This window comes from Caretta caretta, chromosome 13, assembly GCF_965140235.1.
Source record: "Caretta caretta isolate rCarCar2 chromosome 13, rCarCar1.hap1, whole genome shotgun sequence".
Classification (NCBI taxonomy): Eukaryota; Metazoa; Chordata; order Testudines; family Cheloniidae; genus Caretta; species Caretta caretta.
In genome coordinates this window covers 38,605,878-38,622,736 of record NC_134218.1, presented here as the reverse complement: position 1 = coordinate 38,622,736, position 16,859 = coordinate 38,605,878, and the positions used below count along the sequence as shown (strand labels likewise).

The following is a 16,859-nucleotide window of genomic DNA, read 5'->3' as shown; positions in this document are numbered from 1 at the left end:
TTCCAGCTTTTACTGTCAGTCCTGCCTCCTTGATGCAGCCCAGCACGCTCTTCACCTGGGACACGTGTTCCTCCCAGGTCTGGCTAAAGACCCAGATGTCATCAAAGGACGCCAGGACCAAGTTCTCCATCCCCCTCAGTAGCTGATCCACCCAGCGCTGGGATATGGCCGATGCCCCCTTGTGGTCGAAAGGCAGGACCAGGAACTCAAGCCCCAAGGGGGTGGAGAAGGCAGATTTCAACCTGGCATCTGGGTCCAAAGGTACCTGCCACTCGCCCTTGGTGAGATCCCTAGTAGAGAGGTAATGAGCCCCCCCAAAGCTCGTCTAGAATCTCACCAGGCCTGGGCATGGGGTAGGCATCGGACACGGTGATGGCATTAAGCTTCTGATAGTCCACACAGAACCAGATCGACCCGTCTTCCTTGGGGACCAACCCCACTGGTGAGGCCCTTGGGCTGTTGAACGGCTGGGTCACCTCTAAAGCCAGCATGTCCTCGACCTCTCTCTCCAGGTTCTGGGCTGTTTTCCCAGTGACTCTGAAGGGGACACACCTGATGGGAGGATTGGCTCCCACCTCAGGGAAGAGATGCACCAGGGGGTCTTCCCTCTTCTCCTCCCAATCCTCCCTTTCTGGGTCCAGGGGTCCCCTCACTCTCCTTCCATACAGCAGCTCAAAAGGGAAGAACCCTGTGGATTCCTGGGGCACCTCCCTGTACCACAGGTGGGGCAGGAACTTGTCCCCGTCCTGCGGATGCTGATTCATAGAAGTCCTCAGCATCATCCCCAGGCTCCCATAAACTCTCTCCACCAGCCCGTTGGATGGAGGGTGACCTGCAGAGGCCCAGGTGGGCCAGACACCCCATTTCTCCCACCAGCCCCGGAGCAGGGCTGGCATGACATTGGACCCCTGGTCTGTAAGGACCATCCGGGACCCCCTCTCTGCTGAAGATGGTCAGCAGCGCGTCTGCCCTGGTATCTGCCTCGGTGGAGGACAGAGCCCCCGCGTAGTGGGTAGCGGGTGGCGAATTCCATCACCCCCAGGACGTATTTCTTCTCCAACCGGGTCGCCTTGCTGAGGGGCCCCACTATGTCCATGGCCACCTTCTGGAAAGGCTCCTCTATGATGGGCAGGGGTCTCAAGGGGGCTTCACCCTTATCCCGGCCTTCCCCCCCCTCTGGCCAGGGTGGCAGGACATGCCGTGCTGCCATGCTGCATCCCAGTCTCCAGGCCAGTCACAGTTCTGCAGCAGCCACTGCCTGGGGCCTGGATCCCCTGGTGTCCCAAGAGAGGGACCTCGTGGGCCAGGTACGACAGCCTGCAGGGGTACTTCTGGGGCACCCCCAGCTGCCTCCTGATTCCCCACAGTTCTACTTCCCCTGGGGGAGCCCCTTCCCAGTACAGGAATCCCTTCTCCCATGAGAATCTGTCCCTGCAGCCTTCCCCAAGGGGGTTTGCAGCCTGTGCCCAGCACGCTCCCTCAGCTCCCCCAAGGAGGGATCCTCCTGCGGCTCGGTCTGGAATTCAGCTGCTGGGGAAGGGAGCGGGACCTGTTCCCTCTCACGGGCTGGGCCTGGGGTCACAGCCCCACAGAGCCCTGTCCCGGGTCGCTCCCTCCCAGCCGTGGGATCACTTCCCAGCCGCGCCTCTGGACAAAGCGAACCTGGTTGGCAGCAGACCTGACCTGCCTGTGTCCCCCCACTCAGCTGGGGTCTCAGCTCCCCCCGTGCTCAGCGCTGCCTTTGCTGTCCTAGTGGGGGCAGGCAGCGAACTCTCTGCTCTCCTTATGGCATCAGAGCTAGCGGGAGCCCCCTCTGCGGTGTGCAGGGGGGCGGGGAGCATCGGCCCCAGGGGCCTGGTTACAGGCAGGCAGGTATCCTGAGCCTAGCAGCTCCTCTCCCTGGCCAGCCGGGGCATCTGCATTTTCACTGACCATTTCCCTCTCCGCCCATTGATTCCCTGGATTCAAATTCAAACCCTCGGCCGTTACAGGAACCGGGCCTGGATCCTGTCCCAAAGAGACACAGTCACCCCACAACAGGACCTCACAGCCGATATCCTGGAGAACCCCAACTACCAGCCAGCCCCACCCCTCCTGGATCTGCACAGGGATCCGGGCCATAGGCAGGGCGAGGGGCTTCCTACCTAGGACCTTCACCCAGGCCCTCAGCATCTGGGGGGCTGCACCACCCGGGGCCTGACATCAGTTCTCTCTGTCCCAGGGTCTGGCCACCCCAGGAATGTCTCCCCATTGACTATCACCTTCCGCTCCCACTAGGGTCTGAGGGGCCTGGCCCCAGGAGAGTCCACACAGACATATACGTTGGGACCAGGAGTGGGAGCCCGTCCACCTCCCCACCCATTGGGCGGATGGCGTCTATGGCCTTGGGACCCAGCAAGGGAACTAGACACCGGGGCTTTTCCGCAGGGTCCCCCTGGTTCAAATCGCCAGCCTGCTCAAAGGCAGTGGGGTAGCATCCACATTCCCCACCACCACCCCTTAACCAGGGGCAGCAATTTAGTCTCGAGGTTCCCTGCGGAACTGGCCCCCCGGGGTCTATCCCCACTCATGCCTGGGAGGTCCCCTAGGCCTCTCCGCTCCCCCACCGCCAGTTCATGCTGCTGCGTCTCCTGCAGCTCTTTCTCGGGCTCTCGCTGTCTCTCACAGTCCTCTTGCTCTCTCGCACTCAGCTCCAATCCCATCCGTCTCCGATCCCCCGATGGGGAACCCGATCGTGAAGACCCCCGTCTGGTCGGGGACAGGAGTCTTGGGGATGCCTGACTCCCACTCCAGCTGCTCCCAGATCCTGCTATAGCCCCATTGGGGTCAGGAATCTGTTCCTTAGAGCGGTCATCCTCCTCCAGCTGCACGATGAACTGTGCTTTGGTGAACTTTCCAAGGCTCAGCCCTCTCTTTCTGCACCGGGTTACAATGTCCTTCTCAAGAAGACAGTGACAGGCCATCACTCCGCTCTTCCCAAGTTGTTGTGGACTCACAGGCCTGTGCGCTCTCAGCTCCCCACAGTCTCCAGGTCTGCCAGCCCTTCTCCAGGTCACCACCTCTTTGCCAGGGTCGAGCTGCAGACTCCTCTGCCCCTGGGACCGCTCGCTGCAGTCTCGAGGGGGACCCTGTTACTGCAACAGTCCTTCTCGCTGGTCACACTCTCCCAGGGGATAAGAGTAGCTCCTTCGCCCCCTGAAACTGCCCCTCTCTGAGCCTTCAGCACACCTGGTCCTCGTTAATCCCCCTTCATTTTACTGCTCCCCAGTTGCTTACTGCCGGATGCTCGGTCCACGGGGTGTAGTAGATCCCACCACTGCCACCAGTTGTCACAGAGTCACCGGACGATGCTCTGCATTTACTCCATCCAAAGCCAGGCAGGACTCTGGGGGAGCCTCCTCTCTCGGAGCAGCCTGTCTCCAGGGCAAGAAGCTTCCCCAGCTTCCCCCTTCCTGGGTCTGACCTCAGGGTATTCAGCCTCCCCTGCCCCACCGTGCGCTTCCCCCAGCGAGTCCGCACAGGCAGGGTCCTGGGGGAGCCAGAGGGTCCTGCCCCCCCAACTCTGCAGTCAGATGTGACTCTCAGCCAGCCAGTAAAACAGAAGGTTTATTAGACGACAGGAACAGGAGCCAAAACAGAGCTTGTAGGTACAGGAAACTGGAGCCCGAAGTCAGGTCCATCTTGGTGCCAAAGAGGCCAGAGCCCCGTCTGGGCCCCGCTCCATTTCCCCAGCCAGCTCCAAACTCCATTTCTCCAGCCCCTCCTCTGGCCTTTGTCTCTTTCCCGGGCCAGGAGGCCACCTGATCTCTGTGTTCTCCAACCCCTTCAGTTGGCTCCTTGCAGGGGAGGCCCCAGGCCATCAGTGGCCAGGAGACGGGGTGTCGGCCATTCTCTGTGCAGACAGCATCACGCTGGCCCACTGGGGCTCTGCAGCAATCACACCCCCTTATCCCACCCCCGAGATACTTCAGAACTGCATAGGGGAAACTGAGGCACCTACACCGTATTCCGAGAAAACATTATGAACATTCCCATTTCGTCACATCTACTAACTACAAGCCTCATTATTGTGCTGTATTACTTCATTTCTTGTGAACATTACTCATTAATCTTTCTTACCTGTTATTATAAACAGTATGAGTGGTTAATACATATTGATTTATTGTATGTTTAGTCACTAGCTTCTATTAGCAATTATTAATCATCAACAATATTAGGTGTTAATATATATTAATTTAGTGTAGATTTAGCCATTAGTCAATATTAATTAACAACATTAGTTAATATATATTAATCTGGTGTAGATTTAGTCATTCAATATTAAATATAAAAATATTAGCGGTTAATATATATATTAATCACATGTGTATTTTCCCATTAGCCAATATTAATTATCAGTGATATTATAGGCTAATATATTTTAATTTGTTGTATATTTAGTCATTAATCTTGATTAATTATTATCAATATTAGTGGTTAATATATTTTCTATCATCAGTCTCAGTGATCAATCTCTTTTATATCCATTATTAATGATTGCTGTGTGGTAAATATCACTCACTAACCTTCACTCCTGTTTATTATCAGGATTAGCAATCAATGTGGTTTCTCGCCATGGTTATTTGTTATTAATGGATTGTAAAAGTCATTAACCTTTATTAATTACTGTCAGTGGTTTAAATAGCTATGCAGTTAGTCATCACACTTTTTATGTCAGATATAACTTTTAAATACTTTTTCATAATCCTCTTTGTAAAGGCTGGGGAGACACTGGTGAGGGGTGCAGAAAAGGCCACCAAAAATTATCTCAGGGCCCGATGGGGGGCAGCTGTCAGGGCTCAGAGGCTTATGACCAGGAAAAGGAAGAGGGCCCATGGCGGGGAGGTTACAGCCAGAGACATTCATGGGGGGGGGGGGGGGGGGCATTGGCAGCAAGTATCGGCACGCGGGGTATGTGTGGCTGTTGGCACCAGGGATTGACAAGGGGGGGGCATTGGTACTGGGGAGTGACATGAGGGAGGGGGCGTTGGCACCGTGAATTGTCATGGGGGGGGGCCGTTGGCACTGGGGATTGACATGGGGGGGCATTGGCATCGGGGCTTGACATGGCGGGGGGCATTGGCACTGGGGATTGACACGGGGGGTGAAATTGCACCGGGGATTGACACGGGAGGGCAGCTGGCACTGGGGATTTACATGGAGGGGGCGGTTGGCAGCGGGGATGGACACGGGGGGGCGGTTGGCAGCGGGGATGGACACGGGAGGGCAGCTGGCACTGGGGATTTACATGGAGGGGGCGGTTGGCACCGGGGATTGACACGGGGGGGACGGCTGGCACCGGGGATTGACACGGGGGGTGAAATTGCACCGGGGATTGACACGGGAGGGCAGCTGGCACTGGGGATTTACATGGAGGGGGCGGTTGGCAGCGGGGATGGACTCGGGGAGGCGGTTGGCAGCGGGGATGGACTCGGGGAGGCGGTTGGCAGCGGGGATGGACACGGGGGGGGGCGGTTGGCAGCGGGGATGGACACGGGGGGGCGGTTGGCAGCGGGGATGGACACGGGGGGGCGGTTGGCAGCGGGGATGGACACGGGGGGGGCGGTTGGCAGCGGGGATGGACACGGGGGGGCGGTTGGCAGCGGGGATGGACACGGGGGGGGGCGGTTGGCAGCGGGGATGGACACGGGGGGGCGGTTGGCAGCGGGGATGGACTCGGGGAGGCGGTTGGCAGCGGGGATGGACACGGGGGGGGGCGGTTGGCAGCGGGGATGGACACGGGGGGGCGGTTGGCAGCGGGGATGGACACGGGGGGGCGGTTGGCAGCGGGGATGGACTCGGGGGGGCGGTTGGCAGCGGGGATGGACACGGGGGGGGGCGGTTGGCAGCGGGGATGGACACGGGGGGGCGGTTGGCAGCGGGGATGGACACGGGAGGGCAGCTGGCACTGGGGATTTACATGGAGGGGGCGGTTGGCAGCGGGGATGGACACGGGGGGGGCGGTTGGCAGCCGGGATTGACTCGCTCAAACAAACTGGTTAGTCTCCAAGGTGCCACAAGTCCTCCTGTTCTTTTCTTCTTTCTTCTAGTGAGAGAATTTACCTCCGTGAAAATTTGGCGGGAAAACCACCTCGTCCCTCCGATTGGTCGCGGTGGGTGAGCGGGAACGGCTATCATTGGCTGTGCGCCTTGTGAGGTCATCAGTCACTGGGGCAGGTTGTGGGGGAGTCTTCTGCAGAGGTAAACGCTAGCATTCCACGTGGTTCGGGCTCCTATTAGGTGGACTCTGATTGGTTGGGAGCGAAAGCGAGAGAGCAGTTGGGCCTGGCAGTCTCCGGGTTGGAAAGATCCCGCTGATTGGCTGGAGCCCCCAGCTCACGAGGAGCCGCCGGAGAGTTGCAGTCTCCAGGGCCAGAGGGAAGATCCCCACGTGGCACTAGAATCCGGTGATTGGCTGGAGCACGAGAGCAGGCCCATCTTCCATTGGTGGCAGCACCATAGGGTGGTTATAAAGGCAGAGGGCTGAGGCCAGACCATGCCTCACTCTGGAGGGCGTGGGTGGGAGGGCTTAGGGTAGCAACCGTTGCCCCTGACAACGCCAAGCTTATTAATAGCACCTATAATTGCCTTCATTAATTAATATCAGCCTTAATTGTCTATCCTAATTATCTAATTACCATGGCCTCTAGTTTCTATTGGACTAATTAGTTCATGAATAACCCACCCAATTATCCATTGGATTAATTAATTCATTAGCGGCCCCTCTGATTGTCAATTGGACGAATCATCTAATTAACAACACCTCTGATTGTTCATTAGACTAATGTGTTCATTAATAGGGCCTCTAATTGACTATTGGACTAATTGGTTGATTGACAGTGCCTCCAATTGTGTTTTTGACTAATTAATTCATGAATATCACCTCTAATTGTCCATTGAACTAATTTGTTAATAGCTTAAACTGTTCACTCCTAATTAGCTAATTAACAGCACCTCTACCTGTACAAGTTCAAGAAATATTTGCTTCTCTCAACAGTATCTCACTTCTCTCTCCACCTCTAATTGTTCATTCCCTAGTTAATTAGTATTGCTGTTAAGTTAACGTTTATAAAGAACAATTATCTTCACTGATTACTAATAATATTGCTGTTAATAGCTAGTCTTTTTCATTAATTTACTAATATCACTGTAAATTTTTCTGTTCCCCGTCTTTATTAAAGGCAACTTTAACAGTTCATTGCCCTAATTAACGTATTAAAAATTGTTAATTGCTCTACATCATAAACTGATTAGCAGCACTGTTAATTGTCCAAATTTCCAATTAATTTATTCATATCAGTGTTACTTTCTATTGTTCTTAATCGTACAGCATTAATGTATTAATAGCACCAATAATTACACATCTCCTTAATTAATGTATTAATAGTATACCTTTCATGTGTTTTTACTCTTATTAATAGCATTGGTAAATTCTTTGTTCTCTGTCATTAATCGTTTTTTTAACATCACAGTTAATTAGCTGGCTCCTCATTAAGAGAAGGATTCAAATCTGCTTCCAGTTGCCCACATGATTTTTAACACCACTTCCTCCTCCTTTTTAATTAATTAAGCACCGGCATTACTATTTCATATCATGATTAATTAGAGTTTGCTCTTTATTAGACAAGGAAATCCACATCTGATTTCCCTTCACCAGCCTCATTTTAACCCCATAGCCTCATCTCTCTAATTAACACCCATCATTCATTTTTAATATCCTAATTAATTGCTTCCGAGTTAGACGCCCAATTCCCTTCCCCTGGGCAGGTTTCTCCCCAGCACCCATTTACCCATCTCAATAACCAAAGCCCCTCCCTTAATATTTAATGTTTCTTCCTCTTATCAACTGACCTAATTAACCTCACTTGTTAATTATTTTTTATATAAAAAGTTATCTATTTGTGTCACGCGATAGTTTTTAAAATCTTGATGCTTCAGGCAAAATATTTAGCTATTCATTCGTTAGCTGCTAACGAGTTGATTTTATTTAATTACTCTGCCTCTGAATTTTGTCTTGTTTCAACAGTGGAACAAAAATCTGTGTTTTCCACCCTCAAAAAGCAGTCAATAGGATTTATTAAGGCACCACACAATTTGCAATATTTTGGGGTCCCACTGACTCTATAAGATATTTGGGGGTTCAGCTGAAGCTATAGGGTTTTTCAGGGTCCTATTGACTCCGTAGGATTTGTGAACGTCCCATTTCAATAGTGGAGAAGCCTCCTACAGGGTTGTGGGTTCTTTGAGGAGGCTGTTTTGGGGTCCCCCTAACTCCCCCATCCCAGCACCACCATGTTCTACTATCCCAATGTCCTGCAGCGCCATACAGGCCGCTTTGCCACCATCTGGTAATGTCCTTGTGCTGTGATCTGGCCAAGGGGGGGGTCTCTATTCTGGGGATCCAGGTGGGTGGATAGGGGGCAATCTGGGGCAGGGGGACCCCACCACATCCGTTTTAACCCCCTTCTCCCTCACCCTAGGCTGGCAGCCACGGGCGGCACCAAGCTGGTGAAGAGGGAATATTTGAAAGTGAATGTACCCCAAACATGGTGGGTGTTGTGGTGGGAGGGAGGCAGGGAGGGAGGAGAAATGGATGTGGGGGGAAGGATGAACGGACGGAGGGGGAATGGAGGGCAGGAGAGGTGGGTGAGGGTAGGATCTAGAGGATGGGTGGGAGAAAGAGAGGGATGGATGGAAAATTGAGGGAGGGAGAGATGGATGGGTGGGGATGGATGGAGAGATGAAGAAGAGGGTGGATGGAGGAATGGAAGGAGGAATGAAGATGGTAGATGGATGGGGTAGATGGAGGGGTGAAGAGGATGGTGGAGGAATGGAAGGAGGGATGAAGACGGTAGATGGATGGGGTAGATGGAGGGGTGAAGAGGATGGTGGAGGAATGGAAGGAGGGATGAAGACTGCAGATGGATGAGGCAGATGGAGGGATGAAGATGAGGGTAGCTAGAGAATGGAAGGAGGGATGAAGACGATGGATGGGTAGATGGAGGGATGAAGAGGAAGAGGGATAGAAACACTGACTCTCTCTCTCTTGTTCCCCCCATTGGCATGGGTTGGCACAGCGAAGAAATTCTGACCTATATTCTGGTGCAGGCCCCACCGCCCACCCCTGCCGCCCCCCGGCCCCGCTTCTCCCTCTATCTCTCCGCCCAGCTGCAGTATGGGGTAGTGCGGGTCTACAGCCGACAGTGCCACTACCTCATTGGTGAGTGCCCCCACATCATCCCAGCTGGCCCCACAGCCTCCATTCCCCAGTTCAACCCAGCAGGAGGGTTGGGAGGGCACGTTGGGGGAACGGAGAGACAGCTCGTATGATGTTGCCAAGGCAACAGCTCTCAACTGGGGGGGACATGCCCCCCAGAGGAGTCCCACTCCAATTTCAGGGCCCCTTGCTCCGACTTCTCACCCGCTTGGCGAGACACCTCTCACTAAGCACCAGACTTTGGGGAACAACCCCTCGGACCCACCCATTTCCACCCCTGCTCCAAAAAATATTTCAATTTGCTAAAAAGTTCCAAAACTGATTTCCCATCCAACTCTAGCCTCAACCTGAAATTGGTGTGAAACCGGTTTAGCTAAATAGGTGTGTGGATGCTCTTAATTTGGATTAAAAGCCATCAATGGCGAGGTGACTGACGCAGATTCAGGAAGCCAGTGGAGTTGGGGTGTGATGCTGAAGTGGTTTAGCTGAAGGGGGTGTAGACACAATTCACTTCCAACTGAGCCTGGGTTGGGTTTAGGAACCAGTTAAAAACATTGTGGAGACAAGCCCTGGGGGTGGTCTAGATTTCTCCTCCTGCTGGGTATCCCCTCCACCACTGGATCTCACCCCCCACCGCCTAGAGGAACTCCAGGCCCTCCAACCTCCCACCCCCTTTCCTGCCCCCCCGAGGAGATCCAGGCCTCCCATCTTACCCCACCCCCTGCCTGCCCCCCAGAGGAGAAGCAGCCCGCCCAATCTCACCCCCACCTCTGCCTGCCCCCCCGAGAAAATCCAGCCCCCCATCTCACCCCCACCCACTGCCTGCCCCCCAGAGGAGATCCAACATACTTTGGAGCGCCTGAGCCGGGCCCAGCAGCAGATCCGCATTGACATGGGGGACCTCGAACAGTGAGTCATGGGGGGGCACTGGGGCCACCCCATAACCCCTGGGACACTCCTGAACCCCCTTAGCACTTAGGATATGCCTGTAACCCTTCCTCTGGGGGTGGGAGGCCAAATGTCAAGGGAGAGGCCATGAGGGAAGCCTAGCAGTGGTCAGGGGTCAGTACTGAGGAGGGGATTAATAGTCGGGGGAGTAGAGGGAAGGGGGCTCAGTAGCAGGTTGGGGGGTAGAAGAAGGTCCTGGTAAGATTTTGGGGACCAGTTTGGGGTGGGGGAGGCTTTGGGGGAGGCAGGAGGGCTGTGTGGGGGTCAGGGGAGCTGTGAGGGGAGTGGGTGTCTTTGGGGGGTCACTATCTCTCTCTGGGCTCTGACCCACATCTACCCCCAGGCCGGGGCTGCTGCTCCCTGACAACCTGTTGTTGATGGAGGCCCTAGAGGATGCACCCGACCCCTTCTTCGGGGTGATGGAGCCACCACTGCCCAGCCCCACTGACATCCCACAGGTACCCCCCCGTCCTCCTGCTGCCCAGCCCCACTGACATCCCACAGGTCCCCCCCCGTCCTCCCACTGCCCAGCCCCATTGACATCCCACAGGTCCCCCCTGTCCTCCTGCTGCCCAGCCCCACTGACATCCCACAGGTCCCCCCTGTCCTCCTGCTGCCCAGCCCCACTGACATCCCACAGGTCCCCCCCGTCCGCCCGCTGCCCAGCCCCATTGACATCCCACAGGTCCCCCCTGTCCTCCTGCTGCCCAGCCCCACTGACATCCCACAGGTCCCCCCCGTCCTCCCGCTGCCCAGATCCCCATCCTACAGGTCCCCCCCCGTCCGCCCGCTGCCCAGATCCCCATCCCACAGGTATCCCCATGCCCTCACTGACCAGCCCCACTGACATCCCACAGGTATCATCATGCCCCCGCTGCCAAGCCCCACTGACATCCTACAGGTCCCCTAAAGACTATCTGCAGGCCTCCCCTCTAGGGTCAAGTGGGGGATGGGGCTAACCTGTGACATTGCTTCTCCCCCAGATTCAACATATTCTGGAGGCTCCCACCCCCCCAGAGAGACCCACCCCATCCCCCCGGCGCAGGAGGCCAGGTGAGTCAGCGGGTTGTGGGGCAGGGGGGATGGTACGGATGGCGTCCCAGTGCAACCAGCATCCCACTCTAAACAGTAACAACAGATCCCCAGTATGACCAGTAACCACCGCCTCCCAGTATAACCAGTAACCACCGCCTCCCAGTATGACCAGTAACCACCGCCTCCCAGTATAACCCCTTACCACCATGTCCCAGCATAACCAGTAACCACAGCATCTCAGTATAACCCCTTACCACCATGTCCCAGCATAACCAGTAACCACCGCCTCCCAGTATAACCCCTTACCACCATGTCCCAGCATAACCAGTAACCACCGCCTCCCAGTATAACCCCTTACCACCATGTCCCAGCATAACCAGTAACCACAGCATCCCAGTATAACCCCTTACCACCATGTCCCAGCATAACCAGTAACCACAGCATCCCAGTATAACCCCTTACCACCATGTCCCAGCATAACCAGTAACCACCGCCTCCCAGTATAACCCCTTACCACCATGTCCCAGCATAACCAGTAACCACCGCCTCCCAGTATAACCCCTTACCACCATGTCCCAGCATAACCAGTAACCACCGCCTCCCAGTATAACCCCTTACCACCATGTCCCAGCATAACCAGTAACCACAGCATCCCAGTATAACCCCTTACCACCATGTCCCAGCATAACCAGTAACCACAGCATCCCAGTATAACCAGTAACCACCGCCTCCCAGTATAACCCCTTACCACCATGTCCCAGCATAACCAGTAACCACAGCATCCCAGTATAACCCCTTACCACCATGTCCCAGCATAACCAGTAACCACCGCCTCCCAGTATAATCAGTAACCACCATCTCCTAGTATAACCAGTAACCACTGCCTCCCAGTATAACCCCTTACCACCATGTCCCAGCATAACCAGTAACCACAGCATCCCAGTATAACCCCTTACCACCATGTCCCAGCATAACCAGTAACCACAGCATCCCAGTATAATCAGTAACCACCATCTCCTAGTATAACCAGTAACCACAGCATCCCAGTATAATCAGTAACCACCATCTCCTAGTATAACCAGTAACCACCGCCTCCCAGTATAACCCCTTACCATCATGTCCCAGCATAACCAGTAACCACAGCATCCCAGTATAATCAGTAACCACCATCTCCTAGTATAACCAGTAACCACCGCCTCCCAGTATAACCCCTTACCATCATGTCCCAGCATAACCAGTAACCACAGCATCCCAGTATAATCAGTAACCACCATCTCCTAGTATAACCAGTAACCAGTGCCTCCCAGTATAACCCCTTACCACCATGTCCCAGCATAACCAGTAACCACAGCATCCCAGTATAATCAGTAACCACCATGTCCCAGTATAACTAGTAACCACAGCATCCCAGTATAACCCCTTACCACCATGTCCCAGCATAACCAGTAACCACAGCATCCCAGTATAACCCCTTACCACCATGTCCCAGCATAACCAGTAACCACCGCCTCCCAGTATAACCCCTTACCACCATGTCCCAGCATAACCAGTAACCACAGCATCCCAGTATAACCCCTTACCACCATGTCCCAGCATAACCAGTAACCACTGCCTCCCAGTATAACCCCTTACCACCGTGTCCCAGCATAACCAGTAACCACAGCATCCCAGTATAATCAGTAACCACCATCTCCTAGTATAACCAGTAACCACCGCCTCCCAGTATAACCCCTTACCACCATGTCCCAGCATAACCAGTAACCACAGCATCCCAGTATAATCAGTAACCACCATGTCCCAGTATAACCAGTAACCACAGCATCCCAGTATAACCAGTAATCCATCACCAGTAACCACTGTGTCCCAGTATAACCAGGACATCCTGGCTTCCCAGTCTAGCTGATGTCAGAGTCCTGTCATGATCAGTGCAAGCTAGCAATGCCAGCAGTCCAGAATACCTGGCATCCCAGTGTAACCAGTATACCCACTGTGCCAGTATAACCGGTAAGCCCAGGGCCCCCACACTTCTGATGTAACCAGTGGCTCAGTATAACCCCAGTACAGGCATCTTACTGTACCCGGTGCCCCAGTTCCAGGCCAGTTCATCCCAGTGTAACCAGTAACTCCAGGCTCGCCCAGCCCATCTACTCTCCCTAGCCCTCTGAACCTCCCTTTCTAATGCCCCCAATATCTGGTCTGTCATTGCCCCCCCTCAAATTTCCCCAGGGCTCTGTGGGGGGTGGCTGGGAATCAGGGTGGGCGTTAACTGCCAGCTCACCCCTTCTCTCACTCCACTCAGAAGCACCCCCCATCACGGTCGTGTCCCCCGAAATTATTACCATGAAGGAAGTGGAGCCCATCACTCTGCTGGAAATCGAGGTGTGGGGGGAACCATGGGGGCTGGCATCTGGGTGGAAGTGTGCGGGAATCTAGGGATTATGGGGGTCTGGGATCAGGGGGAGTCTAGGGGAACCAGGGCCTGGGGGGATGGGATCTCAGCGTAGGATTATGGGGGATATGGGAAGTGGGGGGGCACATCCACAATGTGACACCCCCCTTTCTCCCCCCTCCCCGCCCAGGGCGAGCGCGACCTCCCGGAGATCACAGCACGTGAGATCGACCTGCTGGCCGAGCAGGAGGACTTTGTTTTGCCCCCTGCCTCACCCCGTGCCCCCCCCCGGAGACGCCCCATGGAAGGTGTGGGGGGGTCGCAGGGATCCTGGAGGGCTGGGGTGGGGGCAAGGGGCTCATCCTGTTGCCGCAGCCCCATCTCATGCCTCCTTCTCCCCTCCAGAGCTGGAAGAGATAAGAGCCCGGGAGGCTGAGATCACGGCCAGACTGTCACCCCCAACCCGGTAAGGGAGCAGGCGTGGGCCATCCCCATTAGGGCACGCCAGCCCCAGGGCAGGGTGGGGTTGGCTGGGGGGCTTGGGACCTTTCCCTCTTGTGGGGACCAGGGTGGGGCTGACTGGGGTTGGGGAATGAGGCACAGGGCCTTTCCCCACTGTGGGGATGCAGGGGTGGGGTGGGCTCGGGGAGCAGGGAATGGGGTACGGGGTCTTTCCCAGCTAGGGGATGTCAGGGTGGGGCTGGCTGGAGACAGAGAATGGGGCACATGGCCTTTCCTCTCTAGGATGCACCGGCCCCAGGGCAGGGTGGGGCTAGTTGGGGGGCAGGGAAAGGAGCACGGGGCCATTCCCCTCTAGGAAGTATTGGGGTGGTGCCGGTCAGAGGGCAGGGAATGGGGCACGGGGACTTTCCCCTCTAGGGTGTGACTGGCCGGGAGCTGGGAATGGGGCATGGGGCCTTTTCCCTCTAGGGGGCGCCGGGGTGGGGCTGGCCAGGGTCAGGGTCTCACCATCTCTCCCCACAGGGTGGGTGAGGAGCCCCCAGCCGAGGTGGAGACCCCCACCCTGCCCGAGGAACTGGCTCGGCTGCCAAAGGAGGAGCTGCCCCCACTCCCCGGTGAGTGTGGGGCATGAGGGGGGAAGAGAGCTGTGGGGGCAGGGCTCCAGCCTCTAACCCTTGTTCTGGGCTCTGCCCCACAGAGCTGAGCCCCCCGAGGGAGCCAGGGCTGCCACCCCCTCCCCCTTCCCCAGCTGTGACCCCCAAGGTGAAGCGGAGCCCCCCACGCAGCCCGGAGGTAAGTAGGGGGTCTGGGCCAGCCGGTGGCCTCTCCCGGCCAGGGCGCCCGTGGCTCACCCATGCCCCCTGCGCCCCACAGCTGGAGCTGGCCGTATACGAACCGGCCCCCCTGCCCACCCCCCGGCGCCAGCTCCGCTTCCTGGACGAGGTGACCCAGATCCCGCGGGACCAGTTCAAGAAACAGATCCTGGATGTGCGGGCCCAGTGCCGGCCCCTGGTGAGTGCCAGCCCCCCGGCAAGTCCCAGCCCTCCAGCACTAACCACTAACTCCCCCTGCCCTTCCCAAGCCGGGAGAGAACCCAGGCATCCTGGCTCCCAGCCCCCTGACTCCATCTGTTCTGCTCCAGGTGGTGGTGGAGGTGCCAGCCCGGCAGCGGAGGACCCCTGCGGAGCTGCTAAGAGCCCCCACCTATGGTGAGTGCCCCCCCCCGCTCCTTCGGTCCCTGCACTGGGTCCCTAGCCCCCTCACCCTGTCTGTGTCCCCCAGGCTGGCTGCCCCCCGCACTGCATGCCCTGTGGCAGCACTGTGCCATCCTGCGGCCCGTGGACTACGCAGCGCTCTGGGCCGAGGAGGAGAGAAAAGAAGAGCCGGTCAGCGAACTGGAGGTACCTGGGGCCCCCCTGGCAGCTCCCGCTGTATCCCCTGGACTCCACTGGCCGCCCACAGCCAGGGAGAGAACCCAGGAGTCCGGGTTCCCCGCCCCCTCCCTGGCTTTATTCCCTAGCCCCCACTCCCCTCCCAGAGCTGGGGAGAGAACCCAGGCCCCCCTGCTCTAACCACTGGACCCCACTCCCCTCCCCAGGCTGTGAGTGTCCCCCTCTTTTGTAGGTTGCACGTGAAGCGCTAGAGCCCAGCATCCCTGTGATGGTCTCCTCAGGTGAGTTGCTCATGTGGGGTGGCACCGTGCTCCAGGGACGGGGGAAAGGGGGCTCGGACAGGGGCACCATGCCATAGGAAGGGGGCTCAGCCAGAGACACTGTGCCACAGGGAGGGGTTGGGTCAGCCAGGGGTGCCAAGCTACAGGGATGTGGTCAGGGGGCTCAGCTCGGGGCACGGGGAGGGGCACTGTCACAGGGAGGGGCTCTGGGGTGGTCTCTCCCCTACACCAGGAAGAGCAGTGTGGATGGTAGTGTCAAACTGACCCCCCTGCTCCTTGCCCCCTGGCAGAGATCTCTCTGGAGACCACCGAGGAGGAGGTGCCACGCCCCAGCCTGGTGACCCCTGAGGAGAGAAGGTGAGACCCAACATGGAGGGCAGGGGTATAGCCCCCAAGGATCTCCATTAACCCTCTGCCCTGCCCTAGGCTGGTGCCGGAGCCTGAGGAGGCCCTGCCCATCGTCCCTGAGCTGCCCGAAGTCAGCCTGGAGCTGCCCCCCGACAGAGACTTGATCACGCTGGAGTACATCCGCAGGTGGGCCAGGGCCCGGTATGGGGCAGGGGAGAGCCGGGAAGCCGGACTCCTGGGTTCTACACTGGCTCTGTCTCCCCTCCAGGTTGGTGGCAGCAGAGTTGGAGCAGGTCGGGGAGATGGATTTCTGGTCCCTGGTGCCCACCACGACCTCACGTGGCATCGCCAGCCGCATCTTCTACCTCTGCCTCGGTGAGCGGAGCCCTGCTGCCCCTTGCCGGCGGGTTGGGCTCCAGTGGGTGTGGGGACCTGCTGACTGGATGAGCCCCGGTGGGTGAGGGGCCCTGCTGCCCCCTGCTGGTAGGGTGAACCCCAGTGGGTGTGTTGGCATCAGCCCTGACTCCTCCTCCCTCTCTTGCAGTTCTCTGCGGACTCCAGTTCCTGCAGCTGCACCAGACTGAGCCCTACGGGCCGATTCTCCTCAAACGTGGGGCCCGATTCCGCACAGGCTAGAGCTCCTGGTGTGGGGGTAAGAGGCTCCCCCCTGCCGACTGGGGCACATTTGTCTCCCTCTCCCCCGTTACAAATCTGTTCTAATTAAAGTGTTTTGCCAGGAACCTGCTCCT

General features: G+C 56.7%; 1 protein-coding gene across 1 annotated transcript; it reads left to right on the top strand.

Annotated features, from left to right (window-relative positions):
• Positions 1-8,331: 8,331 nt before the first annotated feature.
• Positions 8,332-16,804, top strand: REC8 (REC8 meiotic recombination protein). Its single transcript, XM_048819970.2, has 19 exons — positions 8,332-8,387; positions 8,520-8,588; positions 9,117-9,259; positions 10,090-10,165; positions 10,548-10,662; positions 11,188-11,257; positions 13,539-13,618; positions 13,819-13,936; positions 14,034-14,094; positions 14,613-14,704; positions 14,788-14,882; positions 14,964-15,101; positions 15,232-15,298; positions 15,372-15,490; positions 15,714-15,762; positions 16,053-16,119; positions 16,189-16,296; positions 16,379-16,485; positions 16,655-16,804. Exons 1-19 carry the CDS (start codon positions 8,332-8,334, stop codon positions 16,744-16,746), a joined length of 1,722 nt encoding a protein of 573 aa, XP_048675927.1. The 3' UTR covers positions 16,747-16,804.
• Positions 16,805-16,859: the final 55 nt, after the last annotated feature.

Bases quoted from the DNA above. Each gene is read 5' to 3' on its own strand.
- REC8 (XM_048819970.2), top strand. From the start codon at position 8,332: ATGTTCTACTATCCCAATGTCCTGCAGCGCCATACAGGCCGCTTTGCC. The intron at 8,589-9,116 runs GTGGGTGTTGTG...GGGTTGGCACAG, and splicing joins GTGAATGTACCCCAAACATG to CGAAGAAATTCTGACCTATA. The intron at 15,102-15,231 runs GTGAGTGCCAGC...GTTCTGCTCCAG, and splicing joins GGGCCCAGTGCCGGCCCCTG to GTGGTGGTGGAGGTGCCAGC.